The 22,706-nt window shown below is 44.2% G+C and overlaps 9 protein-coding genes across 9 annotated transcripts; 7 read left to right on the top strand and 2 right to left on the bottom strand.

Moving 5' to 3' along the window:
- Positions 1-518: 518 nt before the first annotated feature.
- On the bottom strand, positions 519-2,130 carry L203_102509 (uncharacterized protein; the record flags this gene model as incomplete). The annotated part of the gene is made up of 8 exons (XM_066211934.1): positions 519-592; positions 639-774; positions 820-1,299; positions 1,361-1,522; positions 1,583-1,646; positions 1,697-1,791; positions 1,839-1,943; positions 1,999-2,130. The coding sequence occupies 8 exons, from the start codon at positions 2,128-2,130 to the stop codon at positions 519-521; spliced, it is 1,248 nt and encodes a 415-aa protein (XP_066068031.1).
- A 208-nt stretch (positions 2,131-2,338) lies between these two features.
- L203_102510 (uncharacterized protein) lies at positions 2,339-3,423 on the top strand (the record flags this gene model as incomplete). The annotated part of the gene is made up of 7 exons (XM_066211935.1): positions 2,339-2,406; positions 2,459-2,516; positions 2,562-2,580; positions 2,628-3,077; positions 3,121-3,209; positions 3,259-3,318; positions 3,370-3,423. 7 exons carry the CDS (start codon positions 2,339-2,341, stop codon positions 3,421-3,423), a joined length of 798 nt encoding a protein of 265 aa, XP_066068032.1.
- A 344-nt stretch (positions 3,424-3,767) lies between these two features.
- L203_102511 (uncharacterized protein) lies at positions 3,768-5,810 on the top strand (the record flags this gene model as incomplete). The annotated part of the gene is made up of 7 exons (XM_066211936.1): positions 3,768-4,040; positions 4,105-4,286; positions 4,342-4,667; positions 4,710-4,840; positions 4,891-5,102; positions 5,148-5,695; positions 5,749-5,810. The coding sequence occupies 7 exons, from the start codon at positions 3,768-3,770 to the stop codon at positions 5,808-5,810; spliced, it is 1,734 nt and encodes a 577-aa protein (XP_066068033.1).
- Positions 5,811-6,261: 451 nt separating this feature from the next.
- Positions 6,262-11,509, top strand: L203_102512 (uncharacterized protein; the record flags this gene model as incomplete). The annotated part of the gene is made up of 15 exons (XM_066211937.1): positions 6,262-6,357; positions 6,412-6,558; positions 6,608-6,740; positions 6,794-6,951; positions 7,006-7,491; positions 7,546-8,710; positions 8,764-8,857; positions 8,908-9,284; positions 9,336-9,481; positions 9,536-9,585; positions 9,635-9,764; positions 9,823-10,134; positions 10,179-10,679; positions 10,732-10,936; positions 10,995-11,509. The coding sequence occupies 15 exons, from the start codon at positions 6,262-6,264 to the stop codon at positions 11,507-11,509; spliced, it is 4,515 nt and encodes a 1,504-aa protein (XP_066068034.1).
- A 486-nt stretch (positions 11,510-11,995) lies between these two features.
- Positions 11,996-14,801, top strand: L203_102513 (uncharacterized protein; the record flags this gene model as incomplete). The annotated part of the gene is made up of 7 exons (XM_066211938.1): positions 11,996-12,057; positions 12,124-12,683; positions 12,738-12,892; positions 12,945-13,075; positions 13,134-13,276; positions 13,330-13,730; positions 13,776-14,801. 7 exons carry the CDS (start codon positions 11,996-11,998, stop codon positions 14,799-14,801), a joined length of 2,478 nt encoding a protein of 825 aa, XP_066068035.1.
- A 384-nt stretch (positions 14,802-15,185) lies between these two features.
- L203_102514 (uncharacterized protein) lies at positions 15,186-17,396 on the top strand (the record flags this gene model as incomplete). The annotated part of the gene is made up of 7 exons (XM_066211939.1): positions 15,186-15,801; positions 15,847-15,931; positions 15,976-16,043; positions 16,098-16,680; positions 16,731-16,971; positions 17,035-17,169; positions 17,235-17,396. The coding sequence occupies 7 exons, from the start codon at positions 15,186-15,188 to the stop codon at positions 17,394-17,396; spliced, it is 1,890 nt and encodes a 629-aa protein (XP_066068036.1).
- Positions 17,397-17,675: 279 nt separating this feature from the next.
- On the bottom strand, positions 17,676-18,415 carry L203_102515 (uncharacterized protein; the record flags this gene model as incomplete). The annotated part of the gene is made up of 2 exons (XM_066211940.1): positions 17,676-18,134; positions 18,182-18,415. 2 exons carry the CDS (start codon positions 18,413-18,415, stop codon positions 17,676-17,678), a joined length of 693 nt encoding a protein of 230 aa, XP_066068037.1.
- A 281-nt stretch (positions 18,416-18,696) lies between these two features.
- Positions 18,697-20,398, top strand: L203_102516 (uncharacterized protein; the record flags this gene model as incomplete). Its single annotated transcript, XM_066211941.1, has 4 exons — positions 18,697-19,119; positions 19,271-19,304; positions 19,359-19,399; positions 19,448-20,398. The coding sequence occupies 4 exons, from the start codon at positions 18,697-18,699 to the stop codon at positions 20,396-20,398; spliced, it is 1,449 nt and encodes a 482-aa protein (XP_066068038.1).
- A 161-nt stretch (positions 20,399-20,559) lies between these two features.
- Positions 20,560-22,606, top strand: L203_102517 (uncharacterized protein; the record flags this gene model as incomplete). The annotated part of the gene is made up of 10 exons (XM_066211942.1): positions 20,560-20,802; positions 20,856-20,920; positions 20,973-21,189; positions 21,259-21,375; positions 21,422-21,605; positions 21,661-21,689; positions 21,745-21,816; positions 21,863-22,240; positions 22,296-22,457; positions 22,508-22,606. The coding sequence occupies 10 exons, from the start codon at positions 20,560-20,562 to the stop codon at positions 22,604-22,606; spliced, it is 1,566 nt and encodes a 521-aa protein (XP_066068039.1).
- Positions 22,607-22,706: the final 100 nt, after the last annotated feature.

Genomic DNA, 22,706 nt, shown 5'->3' on the forward strand with positions numbered 1-22,706 from the left:
TGGTTTATCGACAGATAACTGTACAACGTAGGTTCAGGCACCAACTGGCCACGCGGTTATCACTTATCTTATCTATGTGATAAACTGGCTATGCAAGCGGAAATCCTAATAGACGAGTAGGTCTGTTTTAGCTGAATTATGAGAAATACTCTATTACATATGTTTGGGTGTCACTGAATCCACTTCAATTTCCTAATGTAGATTGGTACCGTTTACAGACTTTCGTACCTTGGCTTTGCTGGTGAGCTCTTGTGTTGAGAATCTGTTATCGCTCAGCTCATCTTGTTGGTAGCACTCATCTTTGGCATCTTGGGAGTGACTGTTCAAAAAAAACTTACTAACACTTTTTGTGAGTATTCTCGCAAAATTAGATCAGCTCTGCATCACTAATTACCAGAAATGAAAGGGATGACCGAAGAACGTCTGTGTGAAGCCATTTACTCGGGGTCATTAGCATCTAAGCATCATGCATCTCTCTATGCATTGAGACAAGAATGGCACTAAACTGAGGCACTAACTTACTGCCTACTCAGTATGAGGGCAAAAATCAAAACCAGTACAGTCAATAAAAATATGATTACAGATATGGAAACTGTCGATTGTCAGTATTGCGTTTATTCAGAAAAACAAGGACTTACTTCCTCCAAAGCTTGCAGGTACAACAATGGTTCGAATGGTGTTATCTGCGCTAGCTGAGACGAGCAAGGAAGCTGAAGGGTTAAATTTGAGGGCTGTTGGAGGAAAGGAATGGGCATGTAAGATTTTCAATAAAGGCTACACATCCATAAGCTTGATGATCACAAAACGAGCAAGACCTACAGCAAGCGTTCTAGAATCGAGAATACCAATTGAAAGATCCGAGCACCCATACGAAAGAATTTTGCCATCCGAGCTAATGTCAAAAACAGTAACAGGTTTTCCGGCGACTTCTCTTTTGGCCAAAACGTCCCATTTGCCTACGTCTTCCTTCTCCTTTTTTACTTTTGCCTTATTCTTCTTCTTTTCTTTGTCTGTAATCTTCTCTTCTTCTGTCAACGGCGCTTTGCTAGGCCCTGCAACCACACCAAAGTTACATACCCAGGCCTTCCGTGATGCCCCGCGCTTCGCAGATTTCGTAGCATTCAGGACAGAGTGAATGATGAGCGGATTTGACGGACTGGTAGAGAAGCGGGAAGAACGAAATTGCACAGGAGTTATATCCAAAGAAGGCGGAAAGATAGTTTGTTTGAGTACGAGAGATGGTGGTTCAGCAGAAGATAAATGATAAAGGTGCAACGAAGTAGTAGTCGTGACCGCGAGCTAGACATAAGGAAACAAAGCGTAGTCAATATGGATTCAAGTTAACACACCCGTCGCATACCCATTCACCGCCAGAGCCTCCCCAATCAAGATCAACGAGCTCAGCGTCAGTGGAAAACGCTGGGACAGCAGATTCCAAAGAAGGGTAATTCAACAAAGCTACTGTGTCATCGGTGCTGCCCACAGCAAGCAATTTGGAAGAAGGAGAGAGAGCAGTCAGTTTCTAATAAGTGAGAGGCAATCTCAGCGACATATTTTGAACATCGAGACTACAATCATATACCTGGTAGGGAAAATCGTCGGACCACGCAGCTTCAATTGTCTGTTTTCCCTTTAGAAACTCTATCCTGAGTTTACCTGTCAACAAGAGCTATACTGGCAAGACCAAATGACTCACTTTTCATCGTCAAAAGTAAACATCCTGCAATTGTCATTCTTCCCGAGTTGTATCGCAGAAACCGAAGCGTTGATACCAGTCACAAGCCTGTTCTTCTGCAACACGTTCAAGTCCCGTTTACTTCTTCTTTTCCATCACATACCTCCTTATCAACGGCCATCGTCATAGGCGCGTCTTCCTCGTTGTTTAACAAAAGTTCTGTAATATATTTGAGACTCTTTCCATCCTTGGATATCTTGCAAAGTTTCTACCCGGCCACACACTAAGCACATCTACCATTATAAAACAAAGGCATCACCCACCAATTTATTTTGGATTCCGCTACGGGTCGTACCGCCTCCTCCTCCCAATAGTAAGTTTTCATCGTTTGCCCAGTTCAAGCAGTATACTGGAAATGAAGGGCTTGGATGCTGGTAGTGTTCTGTTCTTGTCATCTCGCGACTTCTTGTAATTTTAGATACTAATTGTTAATTGTGAAAGGAAATAATGTCCTCATTGTCATTGAAGCGATTGTAAATTACGTAACACCGGTTAACCCAGCCGAAGTGCAAAAGCGAATCCTTTACAATTGATATTCAAAATTCATTCTTCATTAACTCTTTAGTTTTTCTTTTGTCTATTATCGACCTTAACAGAGACTTAATGAAGCCTACTCTTACAAGTCTCATCAATATTCTCGTACCCGTCAAGAGGTCGATAGACTATGCAGTGTAAGTATTCTCGAGGCAAGCATTGGCCAAGCTGAGTTGTTTTCCCGTCCAGCAAAATCAGAGTAGCCTCTGATGGCAAGAGCGTCGACACCAATGTCAAGCATTCCATGGTATGCATGCATAGCTTAGTTCCAACCCAACTGACATGTTTTCAGAACCCTTTTGACGAAATTGGTTAGCATAACTGATGACCAATGGGTAATCCACTAAAACTCCTGTAGCCGTCGAGGAAGCCATACGTCTCAAGGATAAATCTGGAGAACCCGTTGACTCCATTACCGCTCTTTCCATCGGCCCTGCAAAAGCTGTAGATACTATCCGTACGGCCCTTGCCATGGGTGCAGACACCGGTATCCATGTTGTCACTCCTGAAAACGCTGTTATTGAGCCTCTTTCTGTCGCCCATGCCATCAAAGCTATCGTCGAGCGATCTCAGGGGACAGACAAGAAGTTTGACCTGATTATTATGGGTAAACAGGCCATCGATGACGACTCTGGTGCAACCGGTGGAATGGTTGCTGGTATGCTCAGATGGGGACAGGGCAGCTTTGCCAGCAAAGTTGTCATTGAAAAAGGAGGAAAGGTTCAGGTGACTCGGGAGATAGATGGAGGTTTAGAGGCGATAGAGAGTCAATTACCTTTTGTTGTCACCACTGACCTTCGATTGAACGGTGAGTCTCGTTAATTTGTTGATAACCTGACGATTGGGATTAGAACCTCGTTATGCTTCCTTGCCCAATATCATGAAAGCCAAGAAAAAGAAAATTGAAAATCTCAAGCCCGAGGATCTTGGTCTTGACTTTGTGCGTTAGATTACTGTCCTGCTTGAGTGGTTAACCCTGACTTGAACAGACCCCTCGGTTGGAGACCATATCTATATCTGATCCTCCCAAGAGGCAGGGCGGTGCAAAGGTGAGTAATTCTTCGTATAAGCTGTTGGCACGCTGCTAATGAAGTGATCAGGTTGAGAATATCCAGGAGCTTGTGTCAAAAATGAAAGAAGCTGGTGTCATATAAGAGCTGTAAACGGAGATGAAATGTAGATGATTATACACAAGTCTTCAGGTTTCCGATAAAGACGTTACTTGAATCTACTTTAACGAAGGGATTTCGAGTATTGTACTTTTTGGCTAAGATTCAGAGAAAACAGTATGATGAATGGTGATGGAAAAAAATACATTGTCAAAATTCATAATCACGGGCGCAAAAGTCGTTACGGCATCTTTTGTTTTTGTTTTTTGTTTTTGTTTCAATTTCTTTTGTATTCGCTTCATTGTCATCTTTTCTTCAGCATTTTCTCAAGCCAGCTACTAAATACCTCTGTTTACTGAGGACAAGTATATGGCATCTTTACAACATTCATGCCCCTCAGAATACCCTCCCGCTTCTCACAGCCATCTCGTCTTACCTCAATTATCTCTTGGCCTTGCACTTTCCCATCATATTGGATCCATCATGTTAATCCCAGAATTCGACCATTATCTTCTCAGAAACTCGTAAACCGGGAACAAATCTCGTTGGAGAACGCCCTAGTGAAGCAAGATCCTTATGAGAGAATATGGTTTCTCCAGCCAGTATCCACGTTGAACTTTCAGAACAGCTGGATGAGACAAGCGCATTTAAGATCACTTTGGGTGAGTGCACAACTTGATTGAGGTTTTATGGGCCCTCCAAATGTTTGCTGATATATCTTCTCAGCCCCAGATGATCGGAGAAGAACCTTACCTTGTCCCATTTTGGCTTTTATTAATCATTTGTGACCAACATTCAGAAGCTCGCCATCGTGAAAGTGGCTCACCTGATTATAACAATACCGCAGAGAGGTTCTATTCAGATATAAGTCTTACCATGGCGGCTGTTCCGGATGATCATTGGTGCAGGTGGGTCAATACATCTACAATGGGCTGTAGACTAAGCTGCTCTGATGCCCTACAGTGGGGTTTATTTCCCAATGAACATACGTGGTGCTGCAACGTTACAGCAACGAATTATTGATGAACCGCAATCTCCTCTGGCCAAGTTTATGCCCTTTCCTTCACCGTCCATCTATACATCTCCAAGTTTTGGCGAGCCTTTGATTGATTGGAACACTTACAATCCAGATCTCTCCCCCAAATTTGCATGGGGACCACCAAAATTGGAAAAGAGAGATATGGATAGAATTGTAGAATCTCAAGCGTCTGGAGCACTACAGCAAGAGGGCTGGGACGTGATCTTTACTCGCGCTAAAGACACTAAACTGTTTGCTATTCCGATTTATAGTATGTTTCCTCTCAAAAGGTGGTTTATTGATTCATTCATAGGACTGGTTCACAAAATTTACCTTGAAAACGGGAATATTGGCATATCAGATGGCGAGTTGAATAGCGCAGCTCACAACTTCGAGATTAATTGGCCGCGAAGTCAGTGTCAGCGTGTGGACTATACAAAATCTGTAAGTGCTTTCAACATTTGCTCTGCTTGTCGAACTTACAAAAGACCTAGCCAAATGGGCTGGTTTTCAGTCGTGTATATCCCAGCCATCACTATAGCGGAGTTATCCATCATGAAATTGATGATAAAGGATCTTCAGCCATTCTGGCTACTCTGTTTAGTGCCATGCGTCGCGCTGGACCTATTACAGAAAGATTTTGGGAAAACGATAAGATTCTACCTCTTGTTGGGAAAGCTGGGATAGATAGTGTTTTACCTCTTGTGTGAGTCTTTGTGGTTCTGAAAGACAAACTGACTTTAGGGTAAAGAAACTATAGTGATGAAGTCCTTCATGGAAGAGGTTCCTCACTCGTGGAGCCATCCTTTCGTATTAGAAAATTAGAACAATCCCAAACGGAATTATCTTCCATCTTTGGTAGCGCAAAGTCAAAATCAAAACGTCCTGCTCTCGCTTCCTCTGCTTTAGCATCTGCACCATCTTCTGATACGGCTTCGCCTCTTTCATCAAAAGCAACAAAAACAAAGCCTACCTTGTCTTGGTCATCTCTATCTCATAAACGGGATTCCACCATCAGTGCTTTTGCAAGAGAAAGGATGTCACGCATAGTCGGTTCGTATGAACCAATTGTCCATTCCAAGCAGAATCTCAACGATCCAATGGGCCACTATGCCCGATTAGGACTCACTAAAGAGGATCTCACTCTAGATTTTCTCAGCCCAAGAAAAGAGAGAGCAATCAATTCAATCATCAAGCAAAAATACAAGGAGCTGAGAATAGCTCATCATCCAGATAAATCTGGAGGGTCGCATGAAATTTTCGTTGCTGTAGGCGAAGCATATCATCATGTCAATTCACGTGAGCTGCCTCTATGTGGTGTGCTGTTGTCGATTTGCTCATAATTTTGCTAGTTAAAGCAAGGATGGCATACAACGAGAAGAAGCTGTATCATGTCACAAAATCGCATCTATAAACATTCAGCTCATCTTCGGAGCGCCCCAACCTAGACCGCCTCAAATTAAATACTTGTGCCAGTCTATTTAGCAAGACAACTTGAGCATTAATGCGTCATCTATACAGTATTATGGCCAAATACTGCCACAAAACATAAGCATAGTGATAATACACATTCAAGGGCCCAAAGAAAATTCTGTTACACAGGATAACGTAGAGACATTTGTATCATTGTTGCAATTGTTGTACTATAAATCTTCATGCATATTGGTCATTCGTACTGCAATCTAGAATTCTGATATAAGATAGTGGGATCGGTGTTATGTCCGGACATATACTGGCATAGGCATCACTTATCATTTATTGCATTTTATTTACATTTCGTAATTCAATCTTAAACTGAAATAGTAACTCAGCAATACAACAATCACCTTGGGGAAGAGGAAGTCTGGTGAAGCCCTCATTGAGAAATGGCCCTTCGCCTTAGGCAGGTTATTCCAGGACAGCCTAATAGCAACACCCAACAGAGCACCAGCGTCATTGTTGTTGAAGACTCAGGCTATGTTGTGCGCTCTGTAGCCCTATCTCCCTTAGAATAATGAACTGATTGACTTTAACAGGTGTATCCTTCAGCTTCAAACGTTGTCCTCTTAACACCAGAGCTTCAACTAGCAGAGACTCTTGAGTTTTGGCCTGCTTTACCTCACAGAACCTTGTCCAGGAATGGAAAAGTTCAAGGAGTTTGCTGCAGCTCACCAGACGGATATGTGAGTCCAATACTTCGCCTTATTTAATATGTTGCTGACTCGAGCACAGATAATAGCCTGGAACGATGTAGATGTAGTATTATGGAGATACCAGCCCCAAAACAACAAGAGCCAAAGTAAATGGGTTGTTCATTCGACGATAGTTGCTTCTTCGCCGATAACATGTCTTGATTTTCGTTCTGGTTGGTTTCTTGCCCGCCCGCGAGTTCTTTCGTTTCATTGACAAGTGGTCTAGGCGGCCTGGCCTTGGGAACAAGCAAGGGCATAGAGTACTGGCGTATGGATCCTACTGCTGAAGTAGTTGTCTGGGACCATATTTGGGAGCGCAATTTGCATAAACCAACATCTATACAAGCATCTCCTTGCTCTGGTTATCTAGCATGGTTCACAATGGTTGGCCTTTTGTTCCTCCTTGTATGAACTGACTAGCTAATGTCTTTCTTTCAGGGTCAAAAACTGGGGTACATTCTGACTCTGAACAGAAAAGGACATGCTGTAGGTGATGCCCAAGAGATACGGCATCCTCAAGAGATACAATGGATAAGTTGGAGGAATACACCAGACGGTAACGATCCATTTCTGTATACAATTACTGTCAATTCGGTATTTCGTATATATTCGCCAGTATTGGACGACCCAATGTGGTTCCAACTCCTCTATTCGCTTGATCATCAGTCTTTTGCGTCCAAAAAGTCGGTCAGTTTGAATCTAAAGGGAAGAGAGTCTCAGGTTGATCCATTTGGGGTACTGTGGATATGGGATGCAACGATGCTGGGGATCGCTATCAAGGCTGAGCTTGCGTATCTGGAGAGAAGCATCCTGCCCGAGGACTTGGAGGAGGGGGTTAGAACTTTGAAATTATTGGAAGCCGAAGGGAGCGATATCATCGTTTGGTTGGGACCAGATGAAAGTGTCGCCTTACGTTCAATACAAGTGAGATTCATTTATTTCAATACGGTATCAAGCGAAACACCTAATCAAACATAGAACATGGATAGAAAGCCACCAACTCTCTTGAGATCTTCATCTCTGTCAAGATTGATCTTACCCTTTAAATCACCATTGTCTCGTTGGACACCGCAGGTTTTATTATTCTGCGCTCAATCATCCTCTCCTACTTCGATTGTCGTATTACCCCCTACTCCATCTTTTCCTCACATCTCTTCTTTAAACCTATATCTATGCCGCTTGCTGTCATCCAAGCCAGATAGTATCAATACTTCAGCCTATCTGTCGGATGAATATTCGCATACCCAAGTCCAAAATGACATTCTTGGCTTTGTCAGAACGCCCAATGGTCGTGGCTTGTTGGCTATTGCGGAAAACGGAGAAATCAATACCTGGTATAAAAAGCAACTAAATGTCCCTCCTACATCCTGGAAGAAGTCTGCAAAGAGTTTATTGGGAAGAGGACATTGGCGCATGCCTGTGGCCCCCAGCCAGGCGGCGATTTACTCTAAAGGTCGCGCAATCGTGATTTATACCAATCATCGCAATGCACCAGCCACGATAACGCTGCAACATCTTGATACAGGAGCTTCCACTCCTCAAGAGCCAATCCTGCTTCCTCATTTCACGTTGACCGAGGAAGATGAGGTCAAGCTGCTTTTGGCCGTATCTGATATAGATGATGGTTACGATCACAAAGGTCGTCATACTCAACGAGCCATTATCATAGCAGCGACGCAAGCAGGCGAAGCATGGGTTTGGCGTGTAATATCTAAACTTGATGCTAATGGATTGCCGACGTCTGAGAAACCCTCAATAAATCTTCTATCTCATTATCGTCTACCTTTAGATGCTACTCCAAAGTTGATACTGCCAGTGGATCCTATGGGATGGCACCAGAGTGTCATCGACTGGGAAACAAATACTCCTTTACAAGATATGATTGTTACGATCTCAGAATATGGGGACTTAGAGTTTTGGACTCCCAAACTTGGTCAACACCTAGCAAATGCAGACGTCAACGAAGCCGATAACTATGTCTTGCAACACCCTGATCAAGCTTGCGAAATTAATTTAGATTATGATCACCGGGGACGAGCAAGTAAAAGAGATGATGAGCTGTGGTCAAGGACAGGTATGGTACGGACGGGAAGAAAAAACGTTGTGCAAGCAAGATGCAGCTCAAGAAAGAAGACAGTTCTTAGTAAGATTTATTAACGTATTGCTAGGAAAGATGTTTACCAACTTGCGAAATAGTCTGCGAACTAGAAGATGGACGATTTGAGATGACTATCTGGGATTCTAAGGTTAGCGAATTCTCAACTGGACTAGAATTAACTCACATCTATGAGTGCGAATTCTGACCTGCTTGGTAGACTACAAAATTGACGAGATTAATAGGTCTGGAGAAAACATCCAAGATCTCGATTGGACAACTACCTCTGATCTTCAGTCGGTCCTTGCTGTTGGCTTCCCTCATCATATCAACATCATATGTGAACAAAGAATGTCATATGCAGAAACCACACCTGGCTGGGCTCCATTCATAACCATCAATATAGAAGAATATACTTCTGTTCCTATAAACGATTCGATCTGGCTCGCCGGGGGAAGTTTGGTTGTGGGTACTGGTAATCAGATTTATCTGTTTAGTAGGTTCCTTGAAGGCGATGGAAACGAAGCAGAGGAAGCAGAGGATATTTTTCAGTTGATAGCACGCCGAAACGGACCATTGTTGGATTACCATCCAATACTTCTCGCACAATGTCTACTTTGGGGTTTGTTTAGCGGTTCTTGCTGAGACCATCAGCTGACTTGCTTTTCATTAGACAAAGCGGCAGTAGTGAAAAACATCTTGCTTAAACTAATCGAAACCTTGAAAGAATGTCAAGAAAGGGAAACAAAGAAATTACATTTTCCAAGATTAGATCCTTCCGAATTTTTTGCAGCCAGAACCTCAAGACGTATAGTATCTGTAAGTATTGTGTATCATTTATTTTGTTAAGGAATCTCTCATACTATAATGTAGACCACGAGAAATTATAAAGGATTGTTTGATGCTGCTCCTCTCATAGACAAGTATGGGTTTTCCTCTCTGATTTCTTTGCAAAATTGAATAGAATGATAGAGATGACGATGACGATTTCACCAGCGAAACAGTAAATGACTTGGTAGATAAACTACATGGGCCTGTACAGATGTCTTTGTCAAGTTCTGAAAAATCCTTTCTTGCGACTGTCGCGCAGGTTACGCTTGAGGTGCGTCAATTATTGTATCTTATTGATAAGATAACTATTTAACATGGGGTACTTTTAGGTCGAAAGTCAAAAGCGTTCCCTTGATACACCGGGAATGAGATATCTCATCTCCATCAGAATGTCTGCCAACTGGGATCGTATATCTGGCATGGGCACTCTTCCGGCAGGCGCACCTATAAGTGAGAACCCCGGTATTAGTGGCAAAGGATCAACCCATTTATCATTCAGAAGCATTGTCTGGGCAACACATAGTGAAAGTCAAGAACTCCTATTGGAAGCTTCTACACAATGTTGCTCCAATGGTAAAATGTCTTGGGAGGACGCAAAACGGCTGGGAGTATTTTTATGGTTGAAATCTACAGAAACAATGGTAAATGGAATTTACTCTTGTGATCTAGCTAAGCGTGTTATTAGAGATCTCAACTTGAGATCATTGCGAGGAACCGTTTCATGGCAAGTGAGAATCGAGACCCAATTACCTGCTCTTTGATTTTCTTTGCTCTTGGCAAAGAAAAGGTTGTACATGGTCTCTGGCGTCAAGCTTTAGGGCATCAAGAACGAAATCTCATGCTCAAATTTCTTGTAAATGACTTCACCACTGAACGATGGAAAAGCGCAGCCATGAAAAACGCATATGCCTTGTTAAGCAAGCAGCGATATGAGTATGCGGCTGCATTTTTTATGTTGGCAAGATCTCCGCAAGATGCAATCAATGTCTGTCTAAAACAACTTGACGATTGGCACTTGGCTTTAGCCCTTGCGAGGGTGGTAGAGGGAGGCAAAGAAGGGCCAATCTTCGCGAAGATCGTGAGCGAGAAAGTCGTACCCTTAGCCATCAAAGGCGGTCATAGATGGCTAGCTACTTGGGCCTTTTGGATGTTGGGACGAAGGGATTTGGCTGTTAGGGTGCTTATTGTGAGTGTGCAATCTGCAAGCCTATACATGATAAGGCTGATAGCATGGATAGTCGCCCATTCGTGATATAGTCGACGACTATTTCCCTGAGAAATCACTTGAAATTGGGGATCCAGATAATGACGATCCAAGTTTGTTGTTGATGTTTCAACATCTCAAAGCCAAGTCGCTTCAGACAGCTAAAGGTACGAGCGAGATACCAGCCAGGCTGGAGTTTGATTTTGTGCTGCATAATGCGCGGGTATTTTTCCGTATGGGTATGTCTACTGTTGAATCCTTTCAATTCCACCAAGGCCGCGCTAATTATCGCGCAAGGATGCCACAATCTTGCTCTAGATCTTTTACGATCTTGGTCATTCGAACGACCATTTTTCCCTACTAGGGGACGCCGAATATCTAGTGCATCTCAATCCATTTCAACTCCTCGAGCCTCTTCCGTCTTCAAAATGTCCACACCAACAGAATTTGCTACAACAGAAACCTCAGCCGAACCACTATATCACCGTCACCGGCCTTCTTTCATGCTTGCTGGCTCCAGCGGACGTCATGATTCATTGTTCATGGATATGGACGTGCTTACTGAGAGTGGAGTAAGCTCAGCGGCAGCTAGTCCCCCTGTGGTTGATGAAGAAAAGGCCGTTACACCAGATGTAATTGGTACAGAAATTAAAACAGAAGACGGGAGAAAAATTGGTAGTGAAGAAAACCCAACAGTGCTACCGCCGTCTCCTGCCTCACCATCACAAAGAAAAGTTGGTAATTTGATGAAGGACTTGAAACAAAATGTGCAACAAGGGGCTATGGAGTTCAGTATGGACAACTTTTTCTAATGGTAGTATGCAATGATAGCCATCAACATGGCGATATTGGCAGTTCAAGTGATGATTTTTCAGCTGACCTGACCGGGCGTCTTATAGTAACTAGGTTTCTTTCCTGATATTCAGAGACAACCTCTCAACAGGCATCATGGCAAGGCGAGAGATTTGATAAGGAAAGATATTGTAACATACAAGGTTCTCAATTTGTAGTGTACAAGTACAGACGAGGCTGAGATTAATAGGCTTGCCAGCAGAAGCAAGCCTATCTTGGCATGCCTATTTCCAACCGATAGCGCCTATTCGCAGTCTTCTTAACAACGGGTGGAGGCGAGAGACCAACGGAAGCAACTTGACAAAATGATGAAGGCATTCATCATGATAAAGTGGTCTTGGTCTTGAACATTTACATTCATAAAAATTCTTCGACTTTCATCGTATTGGCTTGCTCGAAGGCTACCAGACAGAAGAGCAGTAGCAAGTAACCACTGCCTTGATACCATGGGGACTCACCCACCCCTTGAACAAGACGTGTTTATCCGACCAACTTCTAATGAGATCCGGTATGTCTTTGGATCTTGACATTTCAACGAAAGCGTAACCATTTAAATCCACTCACCTGATATCAGTGCTGCTTGGGACTCTTTGTTTTCTGATCCATTGGTTTCCATAAGTAAGCTTCGTTCAAAAGCTCTGGACAAGGCCGGACTAGGAGTGTCGGCTTCTGAGGGAGGAGTCACATTAAGATCAGTCTATTGGAGGTTTTATCATACTCTCCTACCTCCGCCAACATCTCTCGATCTCTTCCTCCCGTCTCTGGAAGCTTCTCGGGAAGCATACCATGCAATTCGGCGACGTTATCTTGTCGCGCCTGATGGCCGCTGGGCTTCAGATTGCTCTGGGTTTAACAAGATGCTGTCATCTCCTACACTCAGCTCTCCTAATCCGAATGCGACTGAATCTGCAACCCCAATACCTCAACAAGAAGGCTGGGATCCTCTGTCCCTTTCAACATCATCGCCATGGAATACTTGGTTTGCCCACACTGAGCTGAGAGCCATGATACGTAAAGATGTTGAACGTACCTTTCCTGATATGCCATATTTCCAACTTGAGAGAGTCCAACGTTGTATGACGACGGCTCTTTTCTTGTTCTCGGTACTCAATCCGGATGTTGGCTATAGGCAGGGTATGCATGAGCTTTTTGCTTGCTGCTTTCTAGCAGTGGACAGAGATACTCTAGATACATGTGACAAAGCTCCCAAAGGGGAGAGGGAGATAGCCATGTCTGCCACTTTAAATCGAGAATATATTGAACATGATGCTTTCGAGCTATTTGGGGCAATTATGAAAAGTGCAAAGGTATTTTATGAGTGGAGAGCGGAAGAAGTTCCTATTGTGAGTCCATACCAAAAATTTCATCCCATAAGTATAGCTCATTTTGCTTAAGCGGTCAAAATCATCTCAAGCACCAATAATATTACGATGTGATAACCTGCATTCCTCTCTCTTACGGCGCGTTGATCCGCAACTGTGGGAATCTTTGGAAAACGAAGGCGTGGAGCCTCAGATATGGGCAGTGTGGGTATATATACCTCGATCGTTCCATATACAAACTGACGACTAAACGTAATTGCAGACGATGGATAAGACTGATGTTGACTAGAGAATTACCGTTTGATGTCGCTATGCGAATATGGGATGGGGTTTTTGCAGAAGATCCAGGGTTGCACCTGCTTGATTTCATCTGTATCGCTATGCTATTACTTATCCGCAACACTAGTACGTGGATCCCATGTATGTCGAATAAACGCTGATGGCGCTTTCACTTGAAGTTATTGGTGCTGATTATCCTATGATGCTCACTAACCTTTTGCATTATCCTTCTCCATCGCAGTCTTATCCTTTTGAGACGTCTCTAATCCTTACTCAAGCTATCAATTTACGAAGCAATATCTCCCCAGCAGCTGGAGTTGAAATTGTCATTCAAAACCAAGATCTGTTGGGAATTAAAATTGCAGGCGTAGACGACGAACAAGACAACATGACATCGCACGGTACCCATTCAAGATTATCTGGACGTAGTGGTATAAGAGAAGAATCTACGATTCTAATTGGCCCAACAAAACCAAGGGTACAAAAAGGCGGTGTTGGGGGCCTGGCTCAAGGGCTTTTCGAAAGGGCACAGGCGGCAGGTTTAGACAAGGCTTTCATGGCGACCGTCAATGACCTGAAAGTAAGTGACGCCGTCAACTTGAACTGCAAGAGCTAACTGGAGTAGAGAAGTCTCCCAGATTCTGCTACAGCCTACTCTTACCTGCCCAACCTACCTTTTTCACCCTCTTCTCCAGGTTTCCGAACACCATCCGACTCATTCTCCACTATCCCTGAGCATACTTTGGCTCTTCCCTCTCGTTCATCTTTCTATTCTCAGTCGTCTCCATCAGGTTTTTCCGCATTGGTTTCTCATTCACCAATCCACTCCCAGACTTTAGTAGAAAGTCAACCTTTTGAGGATTCAACGAAAACGATCAAGGATGCAGAGAGGGAAATGGCAGAATTGCGACTAGCTATGCTTGGCATGGGCAAAGCAATTAAGGAATGGATAATTGTACTTCGCAAACCAGAGAACGCCGATGACAGCGAAGTAGAAAATGCATGGAAAGGTATTGAACGAGTGAGAGATACGTTGCTTGATGTGGCTGGGAAAAGTGTAGACGACATTGTCAAAGAATGGGGATGGCACGAAGGTCTAGAGGCGCCAATTAGTCAATCACCTCCTCCAGCACTTGCCGCGACATCATCTTGCAATGTACCGCCTGTTTCTAATCAAAATAAAAGATCCTCAAGACCTTGTCAGCTGCCCACAACAGGACCGATGCCAATGGACTTTGAAGATACGCCTACACCCACTAGCGTCTCTATTATTCCCAACACACCTCTCTTCCCAGGGATATCTCGTTCGGGTTTGTCATCTTCCCAAAACACATTTTATCAGGAGTCTCAATTGAACCTTTCTTCTCAGAACGATAATTCTTTGATGAATCCGACAAAGAGATCGCAAAGCGCAACCTCCAACATCAATAACATTGGCTCTGTACAGGCAGAAGGGTCAATGGTGCCTGCTAGAGCAGACATTGGTTTTGTACCCATCGAGAAGGATGAAGATGCCTATATATTAGAACGTCTTGCAGCCGATAATGTTAGTGACCCCCTAGCTGGACTAGGAGTGATTAGGCACAAGGATAAGAGGACGTTCAGTGGTAAAAGCGTGGTGGACCCCTTGATGGGGATTGGAGTGAAATGATATGTGAGTAGAGGATTGTTGTTGACGATTTATAGAGCTACATTGTATCTGTAACAATTATACATGTGTTGATGCTTTACATTGCTGAGATTTGAATTTTTAAGAGTGATGTATGAAAAGGCTTTGACTGTTAAATTGATTACGTAATTGCATAAATTGAGTGGCAAAAGTAGGAAATGATGCCTTTTGATTTGCTTTTAGTTTTTTTTGTTAACAAATTTCTTTTCTTTTTCTTCTTTTCAATTTGAGAACCAAACTCAACAAGAGTGAACTGGAAGAAATCAAGAGAATATTTATTGCAACTTTTCGAGTACAGGAAAAGGCTCGGTCGATATGAGCTTTTCATTCTTTGGAGATGAGTCCAAACTTCCAGCATCAACGGTCATGGTTGGTACCGTGTCCGTGAAAAAACAGCCTTCCACCAGTCGGGCAACCTCTTCCTTGAAGACGTCTACTGGTTCTTCAGGTTCTGTCTCTGGTACAAACATGCCAAAGACATCGTCACCTACCTTGAAAGGCACATCAACCCCAAGATCAGCGAGTAAGCCTGTCGTTAGCAAAACGCCATCAAATTCTACTTCGCGTAGAGCTTTCATGTCCAAGGAAGAGGGAGAGATGAAGAGAAATGCTGCGACCCCTAGAACGCCGACGTCTTTTAGCCCAGCGAGAAAACGCAGACTGCAAAACCCACGCGTACAAGTCGTCCAATCTGAATCTGAGTCGGACAGCGGTTCTGCCTCATCTTCATCTGGTAGTGCAATTGACACGAAGCACAAACTAAAACGTCCAAAGCTTTCGCGGGCAGACCCATCATCCTCAGCTGGAGCTGGACTTATCGGGAGAAGGGTGTTTTGCTGGGATAAAACTGATATGAGGGGTGAATGGGGAAGAGGCTGGGTAGGATTTGTCGGGTGTGAAGAGGTTGTAAGAGGAGATATTGGAGGATGGGCGGGGGGAGGTGGAGGACAAGGGGAGAAGAATTGGACCAGGTATAGAAGATGTGAGTGTACATATGCCCTTTTGGGAAAGTTTTAAATATTTCCAGTCTTTCCTCAACCGGGCTTTGATCGAGACCATGAACATTTCCCCTCTGTGGAAGTGCTCTATCCTGCCAAAGACTGTCGGGAAAAGTGAGTATGTGTAGAGGTTGAGACAGTCACTGATATACTGTCAGATTCATATTGCTTGTGCCTACTTCTGAGAGAGAATACAACCCAATAGGGGAGTTGAGAAATACGTTACGTCTGATCTTTGAACGTGCGTTTCCTACCCCTCTTTATGGCTGACCGTATTTAGACTACATACCACCATCACATCGACACATATTTGGCACCCTGTCTGAATCCCTTGACCTGTCACATTCTCTCTCTTCTCTTCCATCTCGTGTGGCATCACCTTCACCAGGCTCTCTCGTAACACCACCTCCTGAAGTATCTTCCCCCTTCGCTTCAGCCGAAGGTTCTACAACCTTTACGCCTGTTCCTCTGGTTGGAAAACAAGAGACGATTGCAGACCTCATTCGGAAATCACTGGCTTCAAATCGCCGTGACGGTCCCGGATTTGTTCAGGCCATTGAGCGGTATAACTTAGCCATGCAAACTATGCAGGAAGATGGCACATTACAAAAATGGTTAGAAGAGGGAAAGAAACAAGGAAGGGAGATCAACGTCCGTGATTGGGCAACACTGGTTGATTTCGTTCATGACCAAGCATATTCAAGGGTGGTTGGACCTTTTTCGAACGAGTTGGAACATCACCCAAAGCACCCTGACCATGTTGCCAAAGCAATCACTGGGAAAGAGGATGCGTATGGCGAATTGCGACATGCGTTCATGAGTAAGATCATCGAGCAAACCAAACTTGGGCCTGATTCTGTTTTGCAAGTGGTTGTCTCTCCTCTGACTGATTCTAAACTAATATGATATGTAGTGTCGATTTAGGCAGCGGCGTAGGTAACTGTGTCTTGCAAACCTCCCTCCAAGCAGGTTGCTCAAGTTATGGTTTTGAACTCCTCCCTGTCCCTGCACACTGCGCTAGATTACAAGTTAAAGAAGTTCAGAGGCGGTGGGCGATGTGGGGGTTGTATGGTAATCTAAAAGTACAAACATATGAAGGGGATTTTAGGGTGCATCATGAGGTTGGAAAGAGGTTGAGGGAGGCTGATGTTGTGGTAAGGCCGTTTTTTTAAAATAACAAGTATACGTTTTTTTTATTGACAAGAAGCACCGAATAGCTTGTAAATAATGAGGTATTCCCAGAAAATCTGAATATGGATCTTGCCAACATGTTTTTGGATCTGAAAGAAGGGGCGCGAATTGTCAGTCTAAAGCCGTTTGTTCCCGACAACTTCCGCTTAAATGAGTCAAACGTATGTCCTTAACATGGCTTCGAGACACCAACCGTAGCTGGCAGTAACATGTTGACAATTTCCAGTGTGATTCCTTCGCGGCCATCCTTCGTTCAACTCAACACGATTACTATCAAGACTGGGTTTCATGGAAAGGTGAATGGGGCCAGTATCATGTAGCAGTCATTGATCGATCTCAAAGGATCAAATTCGAAGAGAGTATGGGTGGGCGAAGAAGTAGACGGTGACTAGTTATAAACTTGCTCCTATCGCTGGTTTGCTCTATACAGTTGTCAATCTTGCCGTGTGCCACATTTACCATGGTTTAGTAAAAGTCTTATCCATTTGTTCTCAAAGACTAGAATCAAATGAGAAGTGGTAAATGCATATGCTGATTATCAATTCAAACACCAGTTGTACTGACAGATGTACTTTACAATGAACAAAGCCCTGTCCTTTATATCTCCCAAGTTTGCCCACTAACATACACCTGTTTTCGATCGATCACTCTGCTTAGACATGTCCTCTTAATGTTCTGGAGAGACAACGCCGACCTGCGCAGGTCTCAGTACCCTCTGGCCAATCATCCAGCCGTCTTTATGCACATCGATAATTTCATTTGGGCCATGTGACTCTCCATTCTCTCTTTTGGGTGCAACCGCCTGGGGAACGGTGAAAATTGCTTCATGAAGATTAGGGTCAAATTGTTGACCTTTCAATTCATCAAGCTTATTCACGCCATGCTGCTCAAAGGTCTGCAAGAGAGCTTTGTGAGTCAATTCAACCCCGCGATGCAAGTCAACAAGCGCCTTGTTTTCTGCTGGGATAGGCTGGGGAACATGCTTAAGGGCAGTGGTGAGGACGTCGACAGTGTCCAGTAAAGCTCGAGCAAATTTGGTAATGGCAAATTCTGAGGCTTTTGCTTTTTCTTCGACACCTCGTCGGGTGGCCGTTTGGTAATCTGCTTGAAGGTATTGAATGCTTTTCTAAAGACAGGGTAAGCGTATGTCAACGTCAAGCTGGAGAGACAAACTTTGAGCTCCTTGACCTGCTCCTCGAGCTGTTTCGCCTTCTCATCACTAGCAATTCTTGCTGTCTCAAGTTCTGATATTCTCTTGTCCTCTTTCTCGTGTAACTCCTTTTCATCTTGCGGTACGCCAGCTGCTTCTGAAAAGAAGCGGACACGCGAGAGGCGAGTTGGAGCAGGTCGTAGAGGCAGCGAGCGTGCCAGCGCTCTGAGTGGTGAGTTCAATGTTCTGGGATTCATTTTTGAGATTGCGAAGAAAGTTGTAAAGTGATTAAGATATTTAAAAAAAAGTTATGAACAGAAAAAAAAAAAACGTCCGTCGTAATTAAGCTGGTTAATAATGAAACATTAATAACCCCATACTAACCTTTGCGGTAATTCATTTCATCCATTCTAGCCTTACATTTTTTGTTCTTTCTTTCTTTATTTTCTATTCATTCATTCATCATCTCTATCCCGAGTGTCCTCATTGTTGCCCTAAACGGCTGCATAGCGAAGAGTTGCTCTCAAAAGTGCCCACAATGGCATCCGAAACTGAGACTATGGTCCAACATCATTCACCCAACGACTCTGGTCCTTCCCATACTGCTAATAACCAACCGCTGATTGACCCAGACCTCATCGATACATCATCCGTAACTTCCCAAAAAGCTTCTTCCAAGTCAGCCTCCAGTTCCGTTTCCGCCAAACAACAGCCACCCGTCACACAGAGGTCACCTTATCACGAGCCATACACCATGGGTATCACTGAATCCATTGCATCCGCTCCAGATCCCAAGCCGGGAGACTTTATGCCCCCGAGACTGGGCGAAGAGGAGGGTGGAATTGACCTGGAAGCACTGGAGAGTCAGGTTGATGATGATATACCGGGAAGTCCTACGGCAAAGCTGATGCGTGCCATCGCACCGCAAAGCGCGGTTGCTTCCCAACCTACTTGGCCTTTGGTGAGTTGCCTTCGTTTTGGAATGGTAAAGAAGTGTTATCAAAGAAGAAAGAAAAAATAGAGAGTTTCTATATATCTCTGGTTTTTCCTTCTTGTGCCACACTGCCACATTCTGAGATCCGTTATGGAATGCTGATGTTTATTGGTTTCAGCCTCCGCCGAATGCAAGTGTCAATCTGTATATCGGTAAGTGGAGATAATTTACAAACGGATACATGAATGTCAATCTAATGTTTTTAGGGCGCGCATTGCTAGCGAATGGAAATGATAACTGGCCATTGGTACGACTAACCCAAGCTTCTGCCAACAAACACTGACTCGCGGTACAGAAACCCAATGATATTGTCAATTGGATACGCAAAAACTACCCTCATGAATGGGATGGTGATGAGGGCCGGTGCTCGGCTCATCGAGTTCGAACCTATCTTGCTCGAAAAGGTGCCGATATGTACTATGAGAAATTAAATCAGGGATGTGTCGCTGGCTGGAGAATTAGACAAAACCATCTGTGGCGGTTTGAAAATGGCGGGTTTCAAGGTCGAGGTATGAAACAAGAAGAGGCGATCGCAAATGCACAGAAAGAGCATGAAGCATTGGCCACGGCCGCGAGAAAAGCTGCAGCGGCTGAAGCACTTGCCGCCGGCCATCCGAATGTCAAGGTTTCCATGTCTATCGCCGGTCCTGATGGATTACCTCTCAACAAACGACCTCGGATCCCTAAACCACCACCCATCCGGAGGCCTCGGCCAATGCCGGCTTCTACAGCTGTACAGGCAGCGGCTGCTGCTGCTGCCGCTGCTGTCACAAGACGCGATGGAGAAGGTTTAGCCGGCTTTGGAAACTTGGGACTGGAAATGGCGACAGAAGATGCGTATGAATTTGACCCACATCAGCCTCACAATGAGCCTCAAACGTTGTATTCAACACTAGACCAGGCCACAGCAGGATCCTCGTCTGCGCCATCATCACATGGTCGGACTGCAGCTGCCAATCATCTAACGCATGGAACCCAATCCGGAACGACTCATCCCAGCGGCCAAACTTCTCGTAGCGCTCCGCCACAGGGTCCGTCTTTATCGTTTGGAAATGTATCGGAAACCCCTGTGGACATCAGTATGGTGCAACAGGCAATGCAGGCAGCAGCTGGACAGATGGATGATCTGGAGATGGGGATGCAGCTGCCAATAGAGATGCAGATGCATTCGGCCGAGCACGGCGATGAGGCTGAGCAGAGAGGATATGAGTATGCGCAGGGTTATGAGGGCTGGCATAACTCATAGTATCAGTTATCTTCATTTTTGGTTTATAGTCTGTCACCATGTTAATTTTGTATGAGTACCTGTAAGGCAATCGGCCAAATCCGAAATTGTCTCCATACAAGTTTGTTTATTTATATTTCTATCCATTTCTCTTTTTTCTTTCTTTCTACATCTTTATTGATATGCGTTTACTGTTACTAAACATTGTCGTCACCCTGGCGCCTTCCTCGCTGGCCATACAACTGCCTCACATCCCCTCACCTCAAGAAGCAATCTCGGTCGCAGAAGCTGTCTTTCACCCCCATGAACGCCTAAACCCATCTGCCTACGATAATGTCGCAGTGACAGAGATGAGCCATGCAAGTGACTTGGGGCTAACAAGTGTTGGAAACGAATTCACCACTCTGACATCCAAGCGATATCCTGTAAGTTTTATCGAGTTGCAAGTAAAATCAAAAGCTAATATGGTTGGAGAAAGAATCATCAAGTGAGGATTAAAAGTACGACTGGATGGTGCGATCCCAACGTTCGTTCATACTCTGGGTAAGTCTTCTTTGTGTCTTCTGATATAAATGACTCAAACCTGTCAACCTAGATATCTTGACGTAGGATATGGCAAAGATCTCTTCTTCAACTTTTTCGAGTCTCGTTCTAACCCTGCAAAAGACCCAGTCGTTATGTGGATCAATGGTGGGCCGGGATGCTCGTCAGGTTTGGGCTTGTATATGGAGCTGGGTCCTTGTTCAATCAAGGATGCTCATCCAAAAGGTGTAAACGATACGACTGTCAATCCTTTTGCTTGGAATGAGGTCGTACGTGAACTGTTATCTCTCTTGACGCTTGGGGTACAAAATGAATAACGAGAGCTATTGGTGCTGTAGGCAAACGTTTTCTTTTTGGACGAACCGATTGGGGTAGGCTTTAGCCATGCTAGAAATGGGCAGACAATTAGTACCACAGAGGAAGCTTCTGTAGACATACAGGCTTTTGTCTCCATCGTATGTCTCGCTTCCCTATTTTCATGGTTGCTCACGTCTTGTATAGTTTTTTGAGACGTTCAAAGAGTTTGAAGGTCGGGCATTTCATATGGCTGGTGAATCTTATGGTGGACGATACCTTCCCGTCTTTGCTAGTGCCATCATCGATGGAAACAAGCAGCTCATCAGAGAAGACAAGACGCCGATTAATTTGAAGAGCATCATGATTGGGAATGGAGTCACAGACTACTGTAAGTCTGGTTCAAACTATACCAAGATTGAGAATCGGTTCTGAGAGCTTGACAGTCACGACTACCGAGTCTTACTTTCCCTATGTGAGCGACACTGACTCTTACAAAACAAATGCGAAATGAGCTGATCAGCGATAAGCAATGCACAATACACGGTGACCTCGTTGAACCAGTTCAGACCATTAGTGCTTGTGTTTCTATGGCTGAAGCTGTACGTATACCAACTCTATCTAGCCATTTTGCCAACTAGTACACAGGTACCTAAATGTGCCAAATTTGCTCGCAAGGGTTGTTTGGAATCTCATGACTATACTACTTGCAGTATGGCTATTAGCTACTGCGAAGAGATGCTCGGTGGGACCTTTCTCTCGGCTGGTGTCAACCCATACGACGTCTCTATGCCCTGTTCCGCAGAAGAATTGAGTAACTCGCTTTGTTACCCTGTGACCAATCGAATTGGGGCGTATCTTGACTTGCCAGATGTTCGACAGGTTCTTGGAGTTGACAAAAAGCAAGGCAACTGGTCTAGCTGTGATGACCTTGTGTTTAATCGATTCAGCCAAAGTCTGGATAGCACAGGCAAAACCTGGCTGTATGTTGCTGGTCTGCTCGAACGCGGCGTTCGGGTTCTCAACGTATGTGCAAAACCAATTTTGTCAACAAGGAGCTGACCAATATGCATCGGCCTAGTATGTTGGTGTGCTTGACTTTATCTGTAACCACATTGCCAACGAGATGTGGATGGAACGCATGGAATGGACTGGCAAAGTAGGCTACAATGCCGCTCAATTCGAAGAATGGAATGTCGATGGCCATAGGGCAGGAGAGTTCAAAACACATGGCAACCTTACAGTAAGCCTGACTCATCTCGTCAAGTGCATATGTTAAGCAAGGGTGTATAGATGCTCAAGATTCGAGGTGCTGGCCATATGGTGCCGTATGACAAACCCAAAGAAGCACTGACTATGTTCAAGGCTTGGTTGGAAGCTGAATCTCTCTAGACAAGGTAGTAATAGGTTACGAATGCAACCACAGAATTAAAATTAATACTTGAAGACATATTTAAAAGTCCCCCAATACTACTGCCTCCACCGAATGCAA

This window comes from Cryptococcus depauperatus, chromosome 3 (assembly GCF_001720195.1).
Source record: "Cryptococcus depauperatus CBS 7841 chromosome 3, complete sequence".
In the NCBI taxonomy this organism is placed as follows: domain Eukaryota; kingdom Fungi; phylum Basidiomycota; class Tremellomycetes; order Tremellales; family Cryptococcaceae; genus Cryptococcus; species Cryptococcus depauperatus.